Below are 16,478 nucleotides of genomic sequence, written 5' to 3' on the forward strand. Positions count from 1 at the left end.
ATTTCCACTTATAAAAATCTGTGTTTATATGTGTTACAAATTTGTGTGGTTAAATACTTTAAGAGTTAAATACAAATTGTGTTAGGTAGGTATTTTTTACATTCAATCGAACATAGCTAATATTGAAAAATATTATACTCTTATTTATTTTTGAAGGTTTTAAAACAAAATCTTCTATGGTTAGATGAATGGGAAAAAAATCTGGAAGATGGTCTTATACAAGAAAAAAAATTCCTCACTAAAACTACTGCAGAATCTTTAAGGCTAACACTAAAGTCTACAATTGATTTAGTATTATTTTTATTAGAAGATTGTGGTTTCACCTATGTTTTGACTTCAAAACTAAACCAAGATAGTTTAGAAGTGAGTAACTATAATTATATAATATTAAATCTCAAATTCTTAAATGCAATAACAATTAATTTATAAAATACTGGTGTATATTAATGTTATTCTTTAACTAGTTAATTATGTAAGTATGTTAATTTAACATTTTTATTGATCATATATAATTAATTGATACTTAATTTCAGAAATTATTTGATATAATACGACAAACCTCTGGGCCAAATGATCACCCAACTACACCAACTTTCCTCCAACTTTACAGATTATTGTCTGTTTGCTCATTAGTTAAACCACCAAAAAGTGGGAACTGTACAGTTATTGATGGTATCTAATTTAATTTTGAATTGTTAGTAATAATATTTGTGTGATAATTCAAAACATATTACCTACTTTAAAAATATAGATATGGATTATACACCATCAATAACTTTAACTGAGTTAAAAAATGCAATAAAAGCAAACGATGAATCATTTGTCAGAGAAGCAAAAATTGAGAAACTAAAAAATTATATAGACAAAGTAGTTGAGGAAGGAAAATGGGACATGGATGATATATTTAGAGAAACCAATTTTAAAGATGATACAACATTTAATTGTGTTGTGTATTATTTGGCAGGGTAAATATTAATTTTAGTTTTGAATACTAATTTGATTTTGTTTATAGATAGTTAAGTGTTATAGATTAAATGAATCATTTTTTTTATTTTTTAGGTATTTGGCGAGAAGGCTTAGTAAGAAAACAAAATGTCAACTTTGCCTATCAGGAATTAAAAATAATGATTGTACTAATAACTTACCTGCAGCTAAGTTAACAAACCTTAAGTCTCGTGGTTATTTGACACAACCAGATAGTGGCTTTTATATTTTGCTAAGAGAAATTGAAAATTCATTTGAACTTAATGCTCAAAGCCCAAATGTTTTTGATGATACTATAGACCATTTTTTTAACAAGAATTATTTAATTCCATTTCCTTGTGATGAACATAAACATGAAATAGTTCAGTTTATTTTTGTGTCTTATTTAACCATGCGAATGAGACAATTCACTTGGATGAATAATAAACAAACAAAATCTACAAACAAAGTGAAGAAAAAATTGTCAAAATTAGTTCCTCATTAATTATTTTCAAATTCTAAGAATTGTTTGTAGTATTTAATATTTAGTTTATTATTATAAAAAATATAAACATTAAAAACCAAAAAAACCAATTACAAATTACAATTTTAAAATTAAATTTTAACTTTTTATTTTAAATATAAATATGGAATAATGTAATGTAAGAATAGTTACAATATTATGGTATACAAAATAATAAGTAATTATCATGTAGCAACACTGTCTTAGTTCATATTTCCATCAATTAGCGCTAGGTGTTATGCCGCAGTCGGAGAAGGTCTGCGACTCAAAAAAAGCATTGATAAGACGTTTCATTGCGTATCCAGTATATTAATCCGTGGTTCCGGTGACGACTTGACGGTTGACGACTCGATTTCAGTTTATGTGGGGTATGAGTGACGGCGACAGTGTGCCCGCCGACGTCGATGTCCTCCCGTTCGATTCGTCACTTACAGGTGTTACGGCAATACGGTGAATACTCGTTGTCGCGTACGGGCTTCGAGTGTTTCGACATATTCGAACATACGACTACTACGACATAGGTTAGGTTAGGTTAGGCCTTGCAATTCACCGTAGGACCCAATGGGCCCATAACGGTCGAACAATGAATAGGGAATACGTAAACCCACACAACTGACCGAGTCCTACATTGTTCTGTGCCTCTGTGGTATAATATTATGAGGCGAGTACGAACGGCACAAGGTACATGTGGGTCGTTCGTTCGACCGACCACCTTATCGGGAGCGTCGCAATAACGGCGAAGCGGCGTAACGCAGGTTATGGAGGCACAACGATGGCCGTATGGAGGCACATCGACGGAGGTGTGGAGGCACGACAACGCACGTCGCGTAAAAAACAAGGCAGTCGCGAATAAAGGCGGGAGACAACGAGGAGCCGTAGATCGGCCGGAAAGACGACCCAACGACGGCCAGTTGTTTAGCAAAGCCGCAAAGGTCGTTGGATGACTAACTAGGTCAGGACGGTGTCTGCGGCGTCTACGGCGGACGTGCGTTACCAGTAACAGCATATCGGGCGAACGGAGGTGACCATTTCACAGACGCACTGGCTGTACGTCGGTCGCCACGCGCGAACAAATTGTTTTTGCCGCCGAGGCCAACTTGATCAAATTTTAAGAGAGCATAATGATCCGATATAAAATCAATCGTCAACCTTCCTTACTCAATGATGACAATTTTTTTTATAACTATCTATACTCCGGACTTGGGATGCTTAATGATTTCATTAGTTACCTACTGGTAACTAATATTGGTGTTTTATTCCAGTTTTATAATGATTTAAATACTACTATTAATAACAAGTGACAATACTATAAGAGATAACTACACCCTACACTACAATAGGTAACCTTTAATTTGGTTCTTAATTCTTATATCGTATATAATATTATCAAAATGTTATAGAAAATACCCTAAACTAATGTAAAAAAAAATTTTTACAATTGTTTAATTTTACAGAAACACAATATTGCAGTATTATAAAACACAATATTATTAGTATAAAGTATATATTTCTCATTAAATATTAATAATGATGGTAATTAGTAATTATTACATTAACTAGCTTTTCAAAAAATACTTGTTTAATAATTTGCATGTGTTTGTGACTAATATTGTAGTTTAGGGATTTTTTTCTGGGATTGTTGGCCAGGGGGATTTTTTATTCCGCAATTCTTTATAACAGATATGATAGATGTTTCATGTTACCTATTCCTTTATCCTGATTAAACCTTTCAGAAGACATACCTATTTATCTTTTCAAATAAATCCACAATTATTTTATATGAACCTTTGAACTTAAATATCACAAACATTTGCAGATTATTTTAAGAATAAAAATTTTTAAAATTCATAAAAATGTTGTCTTTTTACATCTAAGTTTTTAAAATTTAATGCACAATTTCTTATAAGTTTGTCTACCTTAATCAGAAAAAAATGTCTGCCAGAAAGCCAAATTAAATTTGTACGAGAGTTTGAAATTAAAACCTTCATAATATTGGATATTCATTTGATTTCTCATGTAGCGATTTTCTTACTTTGTTCCAAGTTCTTTTAGGATGTGAGGATGATGTTTGAACACTTTTTTCTTAGGCAAAGACCTCTCCATGTCACCCCTCAATTGACCAGGTGCTCTGGAAACATTTGTCACAGTTCCTCGCCTGTTGAAACCATGGCAGCAGCTGACGCTTGGCAAAACTAGACACTTCCACAATTATAATGAATCCTTCCCTCTACCATTCAAAATTCACCACAATTCATTTGGATATTCAAAACCGATGCATATCTTATGCACCACATTGTATGTTTTTGTTAATAAGTAACCATTACAGTAAAAATCAGTCAAAAACAAAAAATCTTGTATTCAGAATATGGACATAACCATATCAAATTAACAAAATACAAAAATTTCAAGTGTATGCAACCCATAAAAATAGCAACAAACTACTTTTTACGAGTATTATTATAATTTTAAAACAAATAGGTAGGTATATAATATTTGTAAAAATGTAATAATTATAAAACTATTATTTACCATTCTACAAAGATTGAACCTACCTGCCTATTCTTAATAATTTTTAATGTTTTTTTTTTATTGATATTATGTTAGCTGAAAACGACCAAGAGCTTAGTATAATAGGTATACAGTTTAACTATAGTACAATTACCATCTTAATTTTAGAATACTTAATGCTCAACTTAAGACTGTAATTATAGTATTATGAATATTACTTTTGGTTTTAGTTTTTTACAAAATATTAGCATAAATAAATTACTACATTTATTAGATATACTGTGTTCAATAGGTAGTTAAAAATATAATTCTAATATTTAATAGGTAAATAGATAAAAACATAAAATTAAAGAACCTGCGAGATTGTATTTTACCAACCTCTGAGGTATATTACTGGATACTGATCTAAAAATGTCAATAAAATTGAATTTGTCAAGTCAAAAAGCTTAGAAATATAATACAATTTTCTATTAGACATTATAGGTAGCTTCATTCAGTAGTGTGAATTAATTCTTTCCAAAATGTAGGTTAATTTATTTATATAGTATATTTGATGATATTATTATGATCAAAGTAATTTATTTAACTATTAACCATTAGTACTACAGTAGGTTAAAATCATTTTTACCAAAAGCATTATATTTGAAAAATCATTGTGCATTGAAACATTAATAATACACCCTAAAAGTCTCAAGTATCTATGAATAATATTTTTAAATTACAACAAAATATTTTGGATAATTATTCTTGATTATTTAATAAGTAATTTTGTCCAAATTTGAACATGAAATAACCATAAAACTGTATTAATTTGTATTTTTTTAGATTATCTGGTAGCATAAACTACTTACATGGAACCTTATTTTAAATTTTCAATCATCCACAGCTATACTAGTTAAACATTTTATACATTTTTAACTTTAAAATAGTTTTTCAATTTTCAAATTAATGAATTGTCAACATTTTAACTTTAAATAATTTAAAAAAATTGTGCCTATGCATTTGATATATATTATTATATTATTTTTATATTTTTTGACTGCTGTTTAACAATATATCAGGGGTCTTGTATTATATTTCCAAACTTTTTGACTTGACAAATTCAATTTTATTGACATTAATAGAAAAAAAAACTAAATAAATTAAAAATTGAAAATGTCTGTTAAACAGTTAAAAACAAGTGAAAATATTTTGTGTACATTTAAAGTATCTACTTTTATTTGTTTATGAAATAAAACAAAATAAGAAAATCGTTGCATAGAGAATAAATCGAGTGAATATCATTCCTTGTAAAAATTTGAACCTTAACTCTAATAAAAATTAAATTTGACTTTCCGGTAAGTATTTTTTTTTAAAATTAAGTTTAACAATGTTATGAACAATCTTTTATTATATTTTTAAATCATACCAACCAAAAATTCACGAATTCTCGTGATTTTTACAAATTTTGTCGAAATTCTAACTTCAAAATTAAAAAGTAGTGTGAATTTACACTCAGCCATTTTTTTTAATTTTCCACTTACAACAACTTTTAAGGAACGTTTTATTACATTTTCAAGTTTTTTAAAGCTTAAGAATTTTTTATCGACATAAATTAAAAAAAATCTAATAAAAATAAATTTTCTTTAGTCTATAAAATATAGTTTAAAAAGAATCGAAATATTTGAAAAATGCAATGGTGCATAGAAATTGCTAATATAAACATTCTGTAAAAATTTCATTCACACAATGTTTCAATAAAGACGAAAGACTTGTTGCGGCTGTTAGGCGTTTGTGGTTGGTACAGCCTGTTCCTGCCACGCAACGCAGAGATCACAGCACCACTCACGAATCTATTGACCAAAAGGACCAAATGGTCATAAATTGAACAAAAGTTCCGGAAGTTGAAGAAGTCTTTGGTCTCCGCACTACAACTCTGTCCTTATCTCCCGGGTAAGCCATTCAATCTACTGACCGACGCAAGTGAAATTAGAGTTGGTACCGTGCTGTTCCCTTGAATATAATTAGTATCATATCTTTCTATATATTATTCTACTGTACGTGTGTATGTCACTGAACTCCTCCTAAACGGCTGGCCCGATTTGAATAAATTGTTTTGTATGTGTTTAAGTGACGCCCTGGATGGTTTAGATTCACAATTGGACCCGATAAGTCGGACCCGGGGAGTTGCTTAAACAAGGATTTTAAGATTTACAAAGGAAATATTTGTTTGTATACGGTTAGCGTGTATTTCCCGATCCTAGTACGTTTCAGCGCGGAGACCGGAGCCAAAACCTTTCTGCATGATGTGTACATGTTTTTACCGATCCTAATCTGATTCAGCGCTAAGCGCTGAACCTTATAGCCTTATAGGTTTCCTAATTTTAATACAAACACTTTAATCAAATATAAAATTAAATTTTACATACATTGTTTTATTATTAATATTTATGGTTGTGAATTCAAAAAAATTAACAGATACGTATTTCTGCTATTACCGTGTTCGTTACATTATATTATTAAAGTTATAATATAAGGCGTATCAGTATTCAGTAATAATAATATAAGTTAAATATTTTTAATCAGGCTTAGCGTTGTGGTATAACATTTTCAAAAACCTATATAAAATGCAGTATTAATAAATAGGAAAAAAATAATAATATAAGAAAAATATTTTTTATCAGGCTGAGTACGTGTTACATACAGCGTCATGATATAAAATTGTCATTAACCTATTAATGCAAAATTTGCATGCAGTGTTATTGTATAAAAATGTAATATTAATGAAGTGTTGCATTGAGTTTGTTTACTTGTATATTTGCTCCTAAATTTCTTTTGACTTGTTTTAACAATTTTTTTTTTGATTAATTTTTTTCATTATGTTGACACTTGCATATTTTTTTAAACAAAAATCTTTTGGGATTTATAATTTTACGAGACACAATCCAACTGCTCTACGTTTTTTCTGAAAACTTGTTTATCCAATCTTGAACTAGTTTTGATGAATAGTTATTAATATCAAAGACAGTCCGTAACACAGCATTGTAATGTTCACAAGTTTTAACATCACAATATTTAAAACAAGTAACAACACAACATAATACATGAAACTTGAAAATTTGATTTACATCCATTTTTACTGAATTATCTAATAATTAAGCATCCACATTTGTTAATATATTTAATTAAAATTACCGCAATAATTAGGTATATTTATGCCACATAGAACTTTGTGGACACACTAACCGATATTTACAATTTCATCTTATTTGGGTACATTTTAAAGACGAGTTTGATAGTTACCATGTGCACACAAATTATAGCTATCATAATCGTTATAAAGTATTAAGATAAAATTTGGTTGTAATACTACTACTACATAAAGTAATATCTATACTACCTACGGTACCAAGCCATAACTATTAATATTGATACCATCATCTTGACTCGAATGAAACATTATGAGATAACTTAACAATACAATTTATATTAGGTAATTCCACAGCTTTATACAACAACACTGTATGTAACACGTAATTAGCCTGATTAAAAATATTTAACTTATATTATTATTACGGTCTACGGATACGTCTTATATTATAACTTTAATAATATAATGTAACGAACACGGTAATAAAAAAAATATGTGTCTATTAATTTTTTGAATTCACATCTATAAGTCTATAAATATTAATAACAAAACAATGTATGTAAAATTCAATTTTATATTTGATTCGTGTTTATATATTAAAAGGCTATAAGGCCATAAGGGTTATAATCAGATTAGGATCGGTAAAGACATGTATACATCATGCAGAAAGGTTTTGGCTCCGCCCCCCGAGCTGAAACGTACTAGGATCGGGAAATACGCATACGGTTACAATTAGTTATAGGAGAAATATAAATATATTTAGTAGAAATCTGTATTTTTTTGTTTATTAGTTGCCCGCAGTTCATCGGGTGGATCGGGTATAAGCACGCATACAATTTAATTTTCGTACATTGCTTACCAAGGTGGCTGAGTTGCACTTATAGCCGCTCATTGGTGTGTCCGCGATCAAAATAAAAATAAAACATATTACACATTACATATTTGTATAAAGTAGTCATCAAGCGGGGTCTGCAATCCACAGCAGGCAGGCATAACATATACTGCTTGAATTATCACCATCGAGTCTCATATAGAGTTGGCATTTTTAACGGGCAACAAAGTGCACTGTATCAGCCAGTAATATAATATAATGCATTTGAAAATCGGCTATTTTTCACCATATGGCCATTGTCCATTCCACGACCCGGATGTTGCCTTCATTTTATTCTATATAATAGTAAAACTACAAAAAGGTAATAAATTGTTTGCTCGATAATATATTTTAAAGTAGGTATTAAAGGTGTTGGGTGTAGGTTGACAGTGAAAGCGGAATTACGATCAACGGGACGTCGGCGTCTCGTCGGTGGTTGCTATTAACTGCATTTACAAAATGTATATTATATACCAAGCATAGGCGTGCGCAGGGTTTTGTATCGGGTGCAGCATACATTTTAACCGGCCCTAATGAACAATAAGCAGCCCACTTATTTCCTTAATATATCCCCCCCTGAATTCAGTTAGCCCCATAGTGTAAAAATGTAATACTTAATACGTTCATATTATTATCACTTGTGTACCTGAATCATTATAAGGTATACCCTCCCACCATCCATATAAATTCATCACTCTATGACAATGCCTATTATGATAATAATAAATATAATAAATTGTAAATAAAAAATAATATTAATAATATTTTTATGTAATTTAATATATTATTCTATACTTTTATAAATATATTTAACAATTTACAATATAAGTCTGCGATTACTAGGAAGCAAATGTTTAAATTCATCAATTACATCATTTAAGTCAATACCAGTTAAAAGTTCTTGTTCTACAAACAAAAATAGAAGCGCATCCAATCTTTCTTGTGACATAGTATTTCTCAATTTGTTTTTTACAATGCTGAGTTTTGAAAAACTACGTTCACAGCTACAACTAGTCACTGGAATTGTCACAAACATTTTAAGACAGTGAAAAAAATTTTTAAAAATGTCATGTCTACCATACTGTTTTAACCAATCGAGCCATTTGTGTACAGAACCTGAGTTGGTACCTTTTGGTGTATCTTCAGTAGATCTCAAAAGATTAACTTCACAACATAAATCATCAGCAGAAATTGAAAAATATGTGTATAATATTTTATATGTTGAAGTTTCACTTTCATCATCTAGGTTGACTAATAGACCAATAGCATTGATTACATCCAATGTATCTTGTTTGAATCTTTCTTCTAATCCATTAAGAAGTACATCCAAATTTGAATAAAATACCAAAATTCTCATTTCATCATATTTATTTTTAAATATATGTTGTGTTTCAGATTTATCTTCTAGTTTTTTAGAAATTTTTCTTGTTTTTACTTCAGGTATTTCAATATCCATTTCATAGCACATTTTTTTTGTATTTTCAAACATTGATTTAAAATGTTGAGAGTCATTCCGTAATGAAATCAATGACTGCTTGAGTGTTTTAATTATCATAACTGCAGTTAACAATTCTAAATTTGGTGTTTGTAAGGCAGAACTTACTTTCAAAACTAGCTGTAAGATAACTTGCATCATATTTAGACAAAATATGAAATTAAAAGTTTGAAGTTGATGTAAAAGACCTTGGCCTTTTGCCCGCATTTCAGGAATTGAACAATTTAAATTGATTGTTTTTAATGCTTGAAGTATTGCACCATAATTATTTTTTATTGCATTTACGGCTTCTGCACGGCAAGCCCATCTGGTAACGGAACAAGATTTTAATGTTTGCACGTGAGCACCATTTTCTTTAGCTATTTTTTCAAATATAGCATNGAATCGAACCCAAAGATAATTGTTTGTTTGGCTGTACCTAACAATATTATATTTTAAAAGTAAGTAGGTATACGATGACAACAAAAGTGGACTTACGATCTGCGGGGTGTCAGCTTCAGCCAGTACCTAACTGCGTATACGAATATTATATACCTATTATTATACTCTAAAGAAAAATGAAAACAGAAAAAATATTGCCGATTTCGTATGAATTTACATTTTTATATTATGGTACTATACATTTTATATTTTATATTGTTTGTATACATTATAATACATGTTACAAAAAAATATAGTATATTTAATTTAATATTATTTATGAAATATGATTTTATATCATAATGTATTTTTCTGCCTTGTAGGAAATTACATTCGAACCTTTTTTTTACCTGCTAGGTCTCATGTAGGTTCGTAAACCTATCGCACTTATAAATATATTTGCACTATTGTGATTCATGTTCCTTCCACAGTTCCACACACTTATCAGTGGCGTAGGGATCTACATTGTCCGACATATAGGTAGCGCCCCGAGTTCGTGTAAATATGTATGTATAATATGACAATGCCTTCGATGCTCAACTGATGGTAGACATCGTTGAGCCCAGATAAATAGCTAGTCATCTAGATAAAGATAAAAATAATAGACCAAAAATATGTCTAAATAAATATAAAAATAAGCTCAACTAAAATTATCTATTTATTAGATAAAAGATAATCGTTATTTATCTAGATAAAAATCAATATTTTTAGAAAGCAATATTTAAAAATTAAAAGTGTATTTCAATCTTCAGACACATGAATAAGTTTTTCTTTAAAGGTTAATATTTTTTTTTACTGCATTAAACATAGAGTTCCATCAAGTAAGTATTGGAACAGAGCATTTAACCTCACAATGATCATAAATGTTGTCTGAGGCCACGGTTTTTCCTACTAATTACCAAGTAGTTTCTAAAAAATGGACTTTAAACGCACAATTACCTTTGAATGTCACTACATTTTGTATTGATGATCAGGTATGTATTATGTTGTGACAGTGTTCGAAAGTACTTACTACCTACTGTTAATATTTAATATTTTAATACCATTCATGCATGCATTATATTATACAGAATACAATGATACTTCACATATTTAATAGGTATGTTTATAATACATATATATATTAGGTATATATAAATTACCGTGTGTGTGTTTTACATTGCCGTGTTGGGGGGGGGGGGGGATTAGCCTCGGGCTTCCACAGTTTTTTAATACTTTGTGCCACTCGGCTCAATATACTACTCAAAATAAAATCAACTATATTATTATTAACCATCGCTATTCTATAGTACTTATGTTTGTATAATACTATAATAAGTAATAACAGTATCAATTTGACTTACGCTTTGCACATATATTTCTATACCATATTAATATTAGGTAAGTAACTACTGTAATATGAAGTAGGTATATAGTATAATTAATATATTATTATATTGTATTGAACATTCATATATTACACGGTGTATATGATCACTCAAATGTGATCATCAAAATAGCACTGAATAATAAATATTACTTGTGTCAACAAAAATTATTCCTGAACATAAACATTCATCATACTCATGTATATTTTGTTTCTTTGTGCTCATTCAGATATGGACCACTTCATGTTTGAGTGATGGTCAAAAAATATCCCGACCCATATGTACGAAATTGAATTGGGCTGGCAGTATAGGTAGGTATATAGATACCTGGACCTGGAACATACCGTTGACGAAAACTTGCAAAGCAAAACAAATAAAAGATCTCACATCAAGTTTATTATATTTACGTGTTATTTTATATTATATATTATTGAGGTAGACGAATCCGTGCAACCAATTTTGTTATTCAACTTTTAGTGAGAGAGGAGAGGGACAAGCAATTGAAAATTATTTTTATACACATACCATTATAGGTTTTTCGATTTTACGTGGGTATTTGGTGACATAACACATAGTATTTCCGAGGAGTAGTTTATTATGTATTATATATATTCCCAAATGCTATTAAACGGTTTGATTGTGCATTTAAAAAAAAAGAACTATTCAATGCAAACATTAATTTTTAAATATTTATATCCGGTCCAGGAAATCTATTTAAAATACATTTTTTTTTATAAAGCTAAAAACTTACTTCTCGTATAAATAATATTGTCAAATATGCACCAATAAAATGAAAAGTTGTCAAATATGCACTTATAAATGAAATATGGTTAAATATTCAAAATATGCAACTATTAATTTTTAATATAAACTTGTAATGCTATGAAACAAATTTCTATTTTACTTAACTATGTTTTTAATGATTATTTAAAAACATGCAAACTCCTAGAAGTCCCGAGCCCTATTTATGACTAATAATAAAAATCCGTTTAGGATATACTATAACTACTACCACTAGAAAACATTAGAGATCATTCAACTTCAAGAATGTTAATTATTATGTCATTAATTGAATGTTTCAAATGACAATTATTATTTGATTATTCATTATAATAAATAGGAATATACTACCTATATTAAAAACTTCGTGGTATAAACTATAAATGTAAAATAAGGATGTTAAAATTTAGTTTGGAATTAATGTAAATGACAAAATTAAACTGTTTAAATACAATTCATAATATCATTCACAATTACATTGTAAACCTCAGAACAAAAGGAGAGTTCTTAAAATATATTATAAGTTTTGTTATCATTATGTTAGATACTCATTATTTTTTTTTTTTGTTCCTTTGGCCATTGAATGTAAAGTAATTTAAGAGTTCATCAAAGAACAAAAGCTGCATTACTATTTATATGTATATTTGTACTGATTTACCTCCAAGTTCAATTGGTTTATTTTTCTAAAATAAAATATATTCTTAAAATGATTATGTATTTTATTTTTTTTTTGGTATTTTTATGAATAAAAAATTATATTTTGCTTATACATCGGATTGTTTAAAAAAAAATATAACCAAAATCGTTATTTAATATTTAAATATCCAATGTGTCGAAATAACCATATAATTGAGTACATCAATAAAAAAAGTTGAGCCAACAAAATTTTTGTGATTTTTAGTTCACTTGAAGTTATAAGGAACCATATACAAATAGTTTTATTCAATTTTCATGACCAAGTTATTAATATTGAACATTTTTATATATTCTGAACTAAAAAATAATTTATGATTTCCCGATAATTTTGATAAAAATGTTTATACCTATGAAAGTCATCATCAAATTAGAAAGTCTAACCATTTTTACTATTCCTATTTATCCTATAGATGTCAAAAGACATACAAGGAAAAAATACACTTAATTGTACAACTATTTTGTATTTCGTTTGGTTGCAATTTGAAGTCGCTAACTTCATACTATGGCGAGTTTGTGGTGGGCCACAACTAGTTATTACCTCCAAAACATGTGTATAATAGGGACTTAAACTTAAAAAGATTTATGGCACCTAACTGCAGTTGTATATATATATTTTTATATCTGTTATGAGTATATTTTATGTAAGTTTAATCCTTAAGTTAATGTTAAACGTACAGGGACAAGAAGTATATATTATTTGGCCTTTTAATTTATTTTAATGTTTTGAGAAAACTTCCGACCACACTGAAAGCATTTGAGGGCTGTTTGATAGCTTGATACCAGAATCGTATTCAATAATTCGCAAGAAAACATGTGAAAATCAGGAGACTAATGAAAATAAAATGTTGAAATGTCAATATTTTCTGAAAAATGTACTCTACAAAATGTCTATACCTATACAATTTTTTTTGAAAATAATTAAATAAAAAATTAATTTTTTAACTTTTTTACCAGAATATTGAAATAAAATTAAAACATCAAATAGTATAAAGTTCTTGTCCCTGTGGGTCTTATCAAAAAACCAGAACTATGATATCTGCATTATTTCACAATGGGTTAATCCTTACTATAAAATATCCTGTATAGAAAATCAGCATAATGAACAACTACATGATAAAATAAACAACATAGTGTTAGAACTTTTAATCTTTTGTGTTACCATCAATCCCACAATAAAACTATGAATATAGTATTTATATTTTATGATTTCTCTAATTAATTACTCATATCATATTAGCAGGTAGTTGCTATTGAGCATCAGAGGAACGCCATTATTAATGTCTCTGCTAGAAATAAAGTAATGTGTTAAAATTTTAAAATTTCTAATCTACTAACTTAGACATATTATGTGCACCTACTATTAAATAGTAGTCTATATTATTCTACTAGCTTTATAATAATGAAAAGTTATCTGTAGCATAGAAGCTATTAACCACAAGTTTCCAAAGATAAATCTTGCACGCAATGACTGGAGGTATCAGGTATCTGCATTTCATTTTTAATAGACATTTAAATTTAGTTTATCTTCATAATTTAATCATATAATAACAGTAAATTATTGCAGAATGCATGTTGATTTTATAGGTTTAACTCAGTTAAATTTTTTTTTTTAATTTTTAAATAATATCTGGTTTTAAGTTGTGGTATCATATTTAAATACTTACCCAGATATTTTTATAAAGTTTCTTATACAGGTAAAACTATGAACTTTTTTATTTTTCTAAGGACATTATTCATACAATTTTTAAAAACTTATTATTTAGGTTTGTTCATTGTTTAAATGTGGTACCAAATTTATAAGTTAAGGTCTTTCTAATTTTACTTTATAATATTATTTCTTGCAATTTATTGATAAATAAATCAATATGTAGATAATATAATACTATAGTTAATAGCTTGGTTACTATTGATACATACACATTAAGATTTAAATATTACTTAATAAACTATTAATCACTGCAAGTAAATTATATGAATTTAATAATTTTGATTTTAATGTCTAATAAGCCTTTTCACATGATAGCAGGGTACTGAACTATTTGGTTTATTAGTAAATAAAATATTTAACATTTGATTTAAATAGTAACAAAATAAATAGTTAATTTTGAATATTCAAACCTATACTGACTAACCTAATAATGATAATAATATCAAGGGACCTTCTCACACAAAAATTACATCTGAAAATATTGAGGATATGGATGTAGTTATAAATTAACCATACAGTCCATTATTTTATAAGTAGAAAGATGTTGGGGGTTTCCTTGGATTCAACCAGTAACCACCCATACACAACACCTAAAAATACATTTTATCACGGAATAGTGACTAATTATAGAAACAATACTACTCACAAAAGAATAATTATTCAAACCATTAATGATCTAAGAAAAGATTTATTTCATATTTATTTCATATATAAACTTCGACTCATAAAAATATTTTGTAAATTTTTACTTGTTAATTCATAGCTATAAGTATTTTATATTATTTGTACATTGCATTTTTTTGTTTTAATTTTATTATTGACAAACGATTATTATTATTTTTAAATTTAATTTACCTTAAGTTTCATATAGAACAAAAACTAGTTCGAATAAAAAAAAACCTATATGACAGAAATGGAAAATAATTAGTTAAAAAATTACAATAACTTTTTGAAATTGAAAACTCAATAGAAATGGAAATCTAAAATAGTTTTTCATAACCTGGAAAAAATTTCCAATATTTAAAAAATGGATTTAATACAGACTAAAGCACTGGTTCTCATGGTACACCTAACTCTTCTGTATTCTTATTCATAAAGATAAAAAATACATGTTAGAGGTCAATGGCCATTGTCAAATAAAAATGACATAAAATAAATAATTAGCAAAAGCTCATTTGTACGAAGAAAATATGTTATAATATTGAATGATTTTTATCAACTATAAAAAAAATATCATGTGGATAAAAAAAAAATAATTATCATAAAAAAAAAAAAAAATACATCTTAAAAATATCTGTTGTTAGATATTATTATATTGTTAAAATATTGATAACACAAATTTATGAAGAAAAAAGTATAAAATAATACATATCATCATATTCTGTAGTTGTTCTAGAAGTTGTAGTAGTTGTAGAAGTTGGACGAACGGTAGTTGTTGTTGAAGTAGTAGTTGGACGACCGGTGGTTGAAGTTCTATTCTTCCTATTAAATCTGTAAATATAATAGCATAATATTCATAATTGATCTATGACAATTTAATTTTTGTGAATATAAAGCACTTCACATTGTCATTAAAAACACAATAATTTTGATAATAACTTATTTTTCAAAGCCCAAGCCTAATAATTGTTTAATATTATATAATTATTAAAACAAACTGGGTCTCTTTGCTGTGTAGAATGTGTCTCGAGCACAAAGACAAGACAACCATTATTTATGTAAAAATGTCTTGAATTATAACTTAATAGTTAATAATAAGAATCTTAAGAGGATAAATCGTTATTATGCAAATCAATATCTGTTGTCATCAAGATTTAAACATGTTTTTGAGCTTATAGTATAAGAAAATTTCGATTTTTATGGAAATATTAGCAAGGATAATTGAATTTAAACATTCTTAAACTGTAAATTAAACAAATACTCAAAGAATGATTTCCTTATTTTTTTTAAAATCCAAAAACTATTAAGAGGACATACTTACAAACGTGTCACAGTGCAAATTGTGTTATGAGTATTT

The 16,478-nt window shown here is 27.9% G+C and overlaps 1 protein-coding gene across 1 annotated transcript; it reads left to right on the forward strand.

Moving 5' to 3' along the window:
- Window positions 1-6: 6 nt before the first annotated feature.
- On the forward strand, window positions 7-1,486 carry LOC111041203. Its single transcript, XM_022325418.1, has 4 exons — window positions 7-363; window positions 534-672; window positions 752-965; window positions 1,060-1,486. The coding sequence occupies exons 3-4, from the start codon at window positions 754-756 to the stop codon at window positions 1,466-1,468; spliced, it is 621 nt and encodes a 206-aa protein (XP_022181110.1). The 5' UTR covers window positions 7-363; window positions 534-672; window positions 752-753; the 3' UTR covers window positions 1,469-1,486.
- Window positions 1,487-16,478: the final 14,992 nt, after the last annotated feature.

Source organism: Myzus persicae, unplaced genomic scaffold, assembly GCF_001856785.1.
Source record: "Myzus persicae strain clone G006 unplaced genomic scaffold, MPER_G0061.0, whole genome shotgun sequence".
NCBI classification, from domain to species: domain Eukaryota; kingdom Metazoa; phylum Arthropoda; class Insecta; order Hemiptera; family Aphididae; genus Myzus; species Myzus persicae.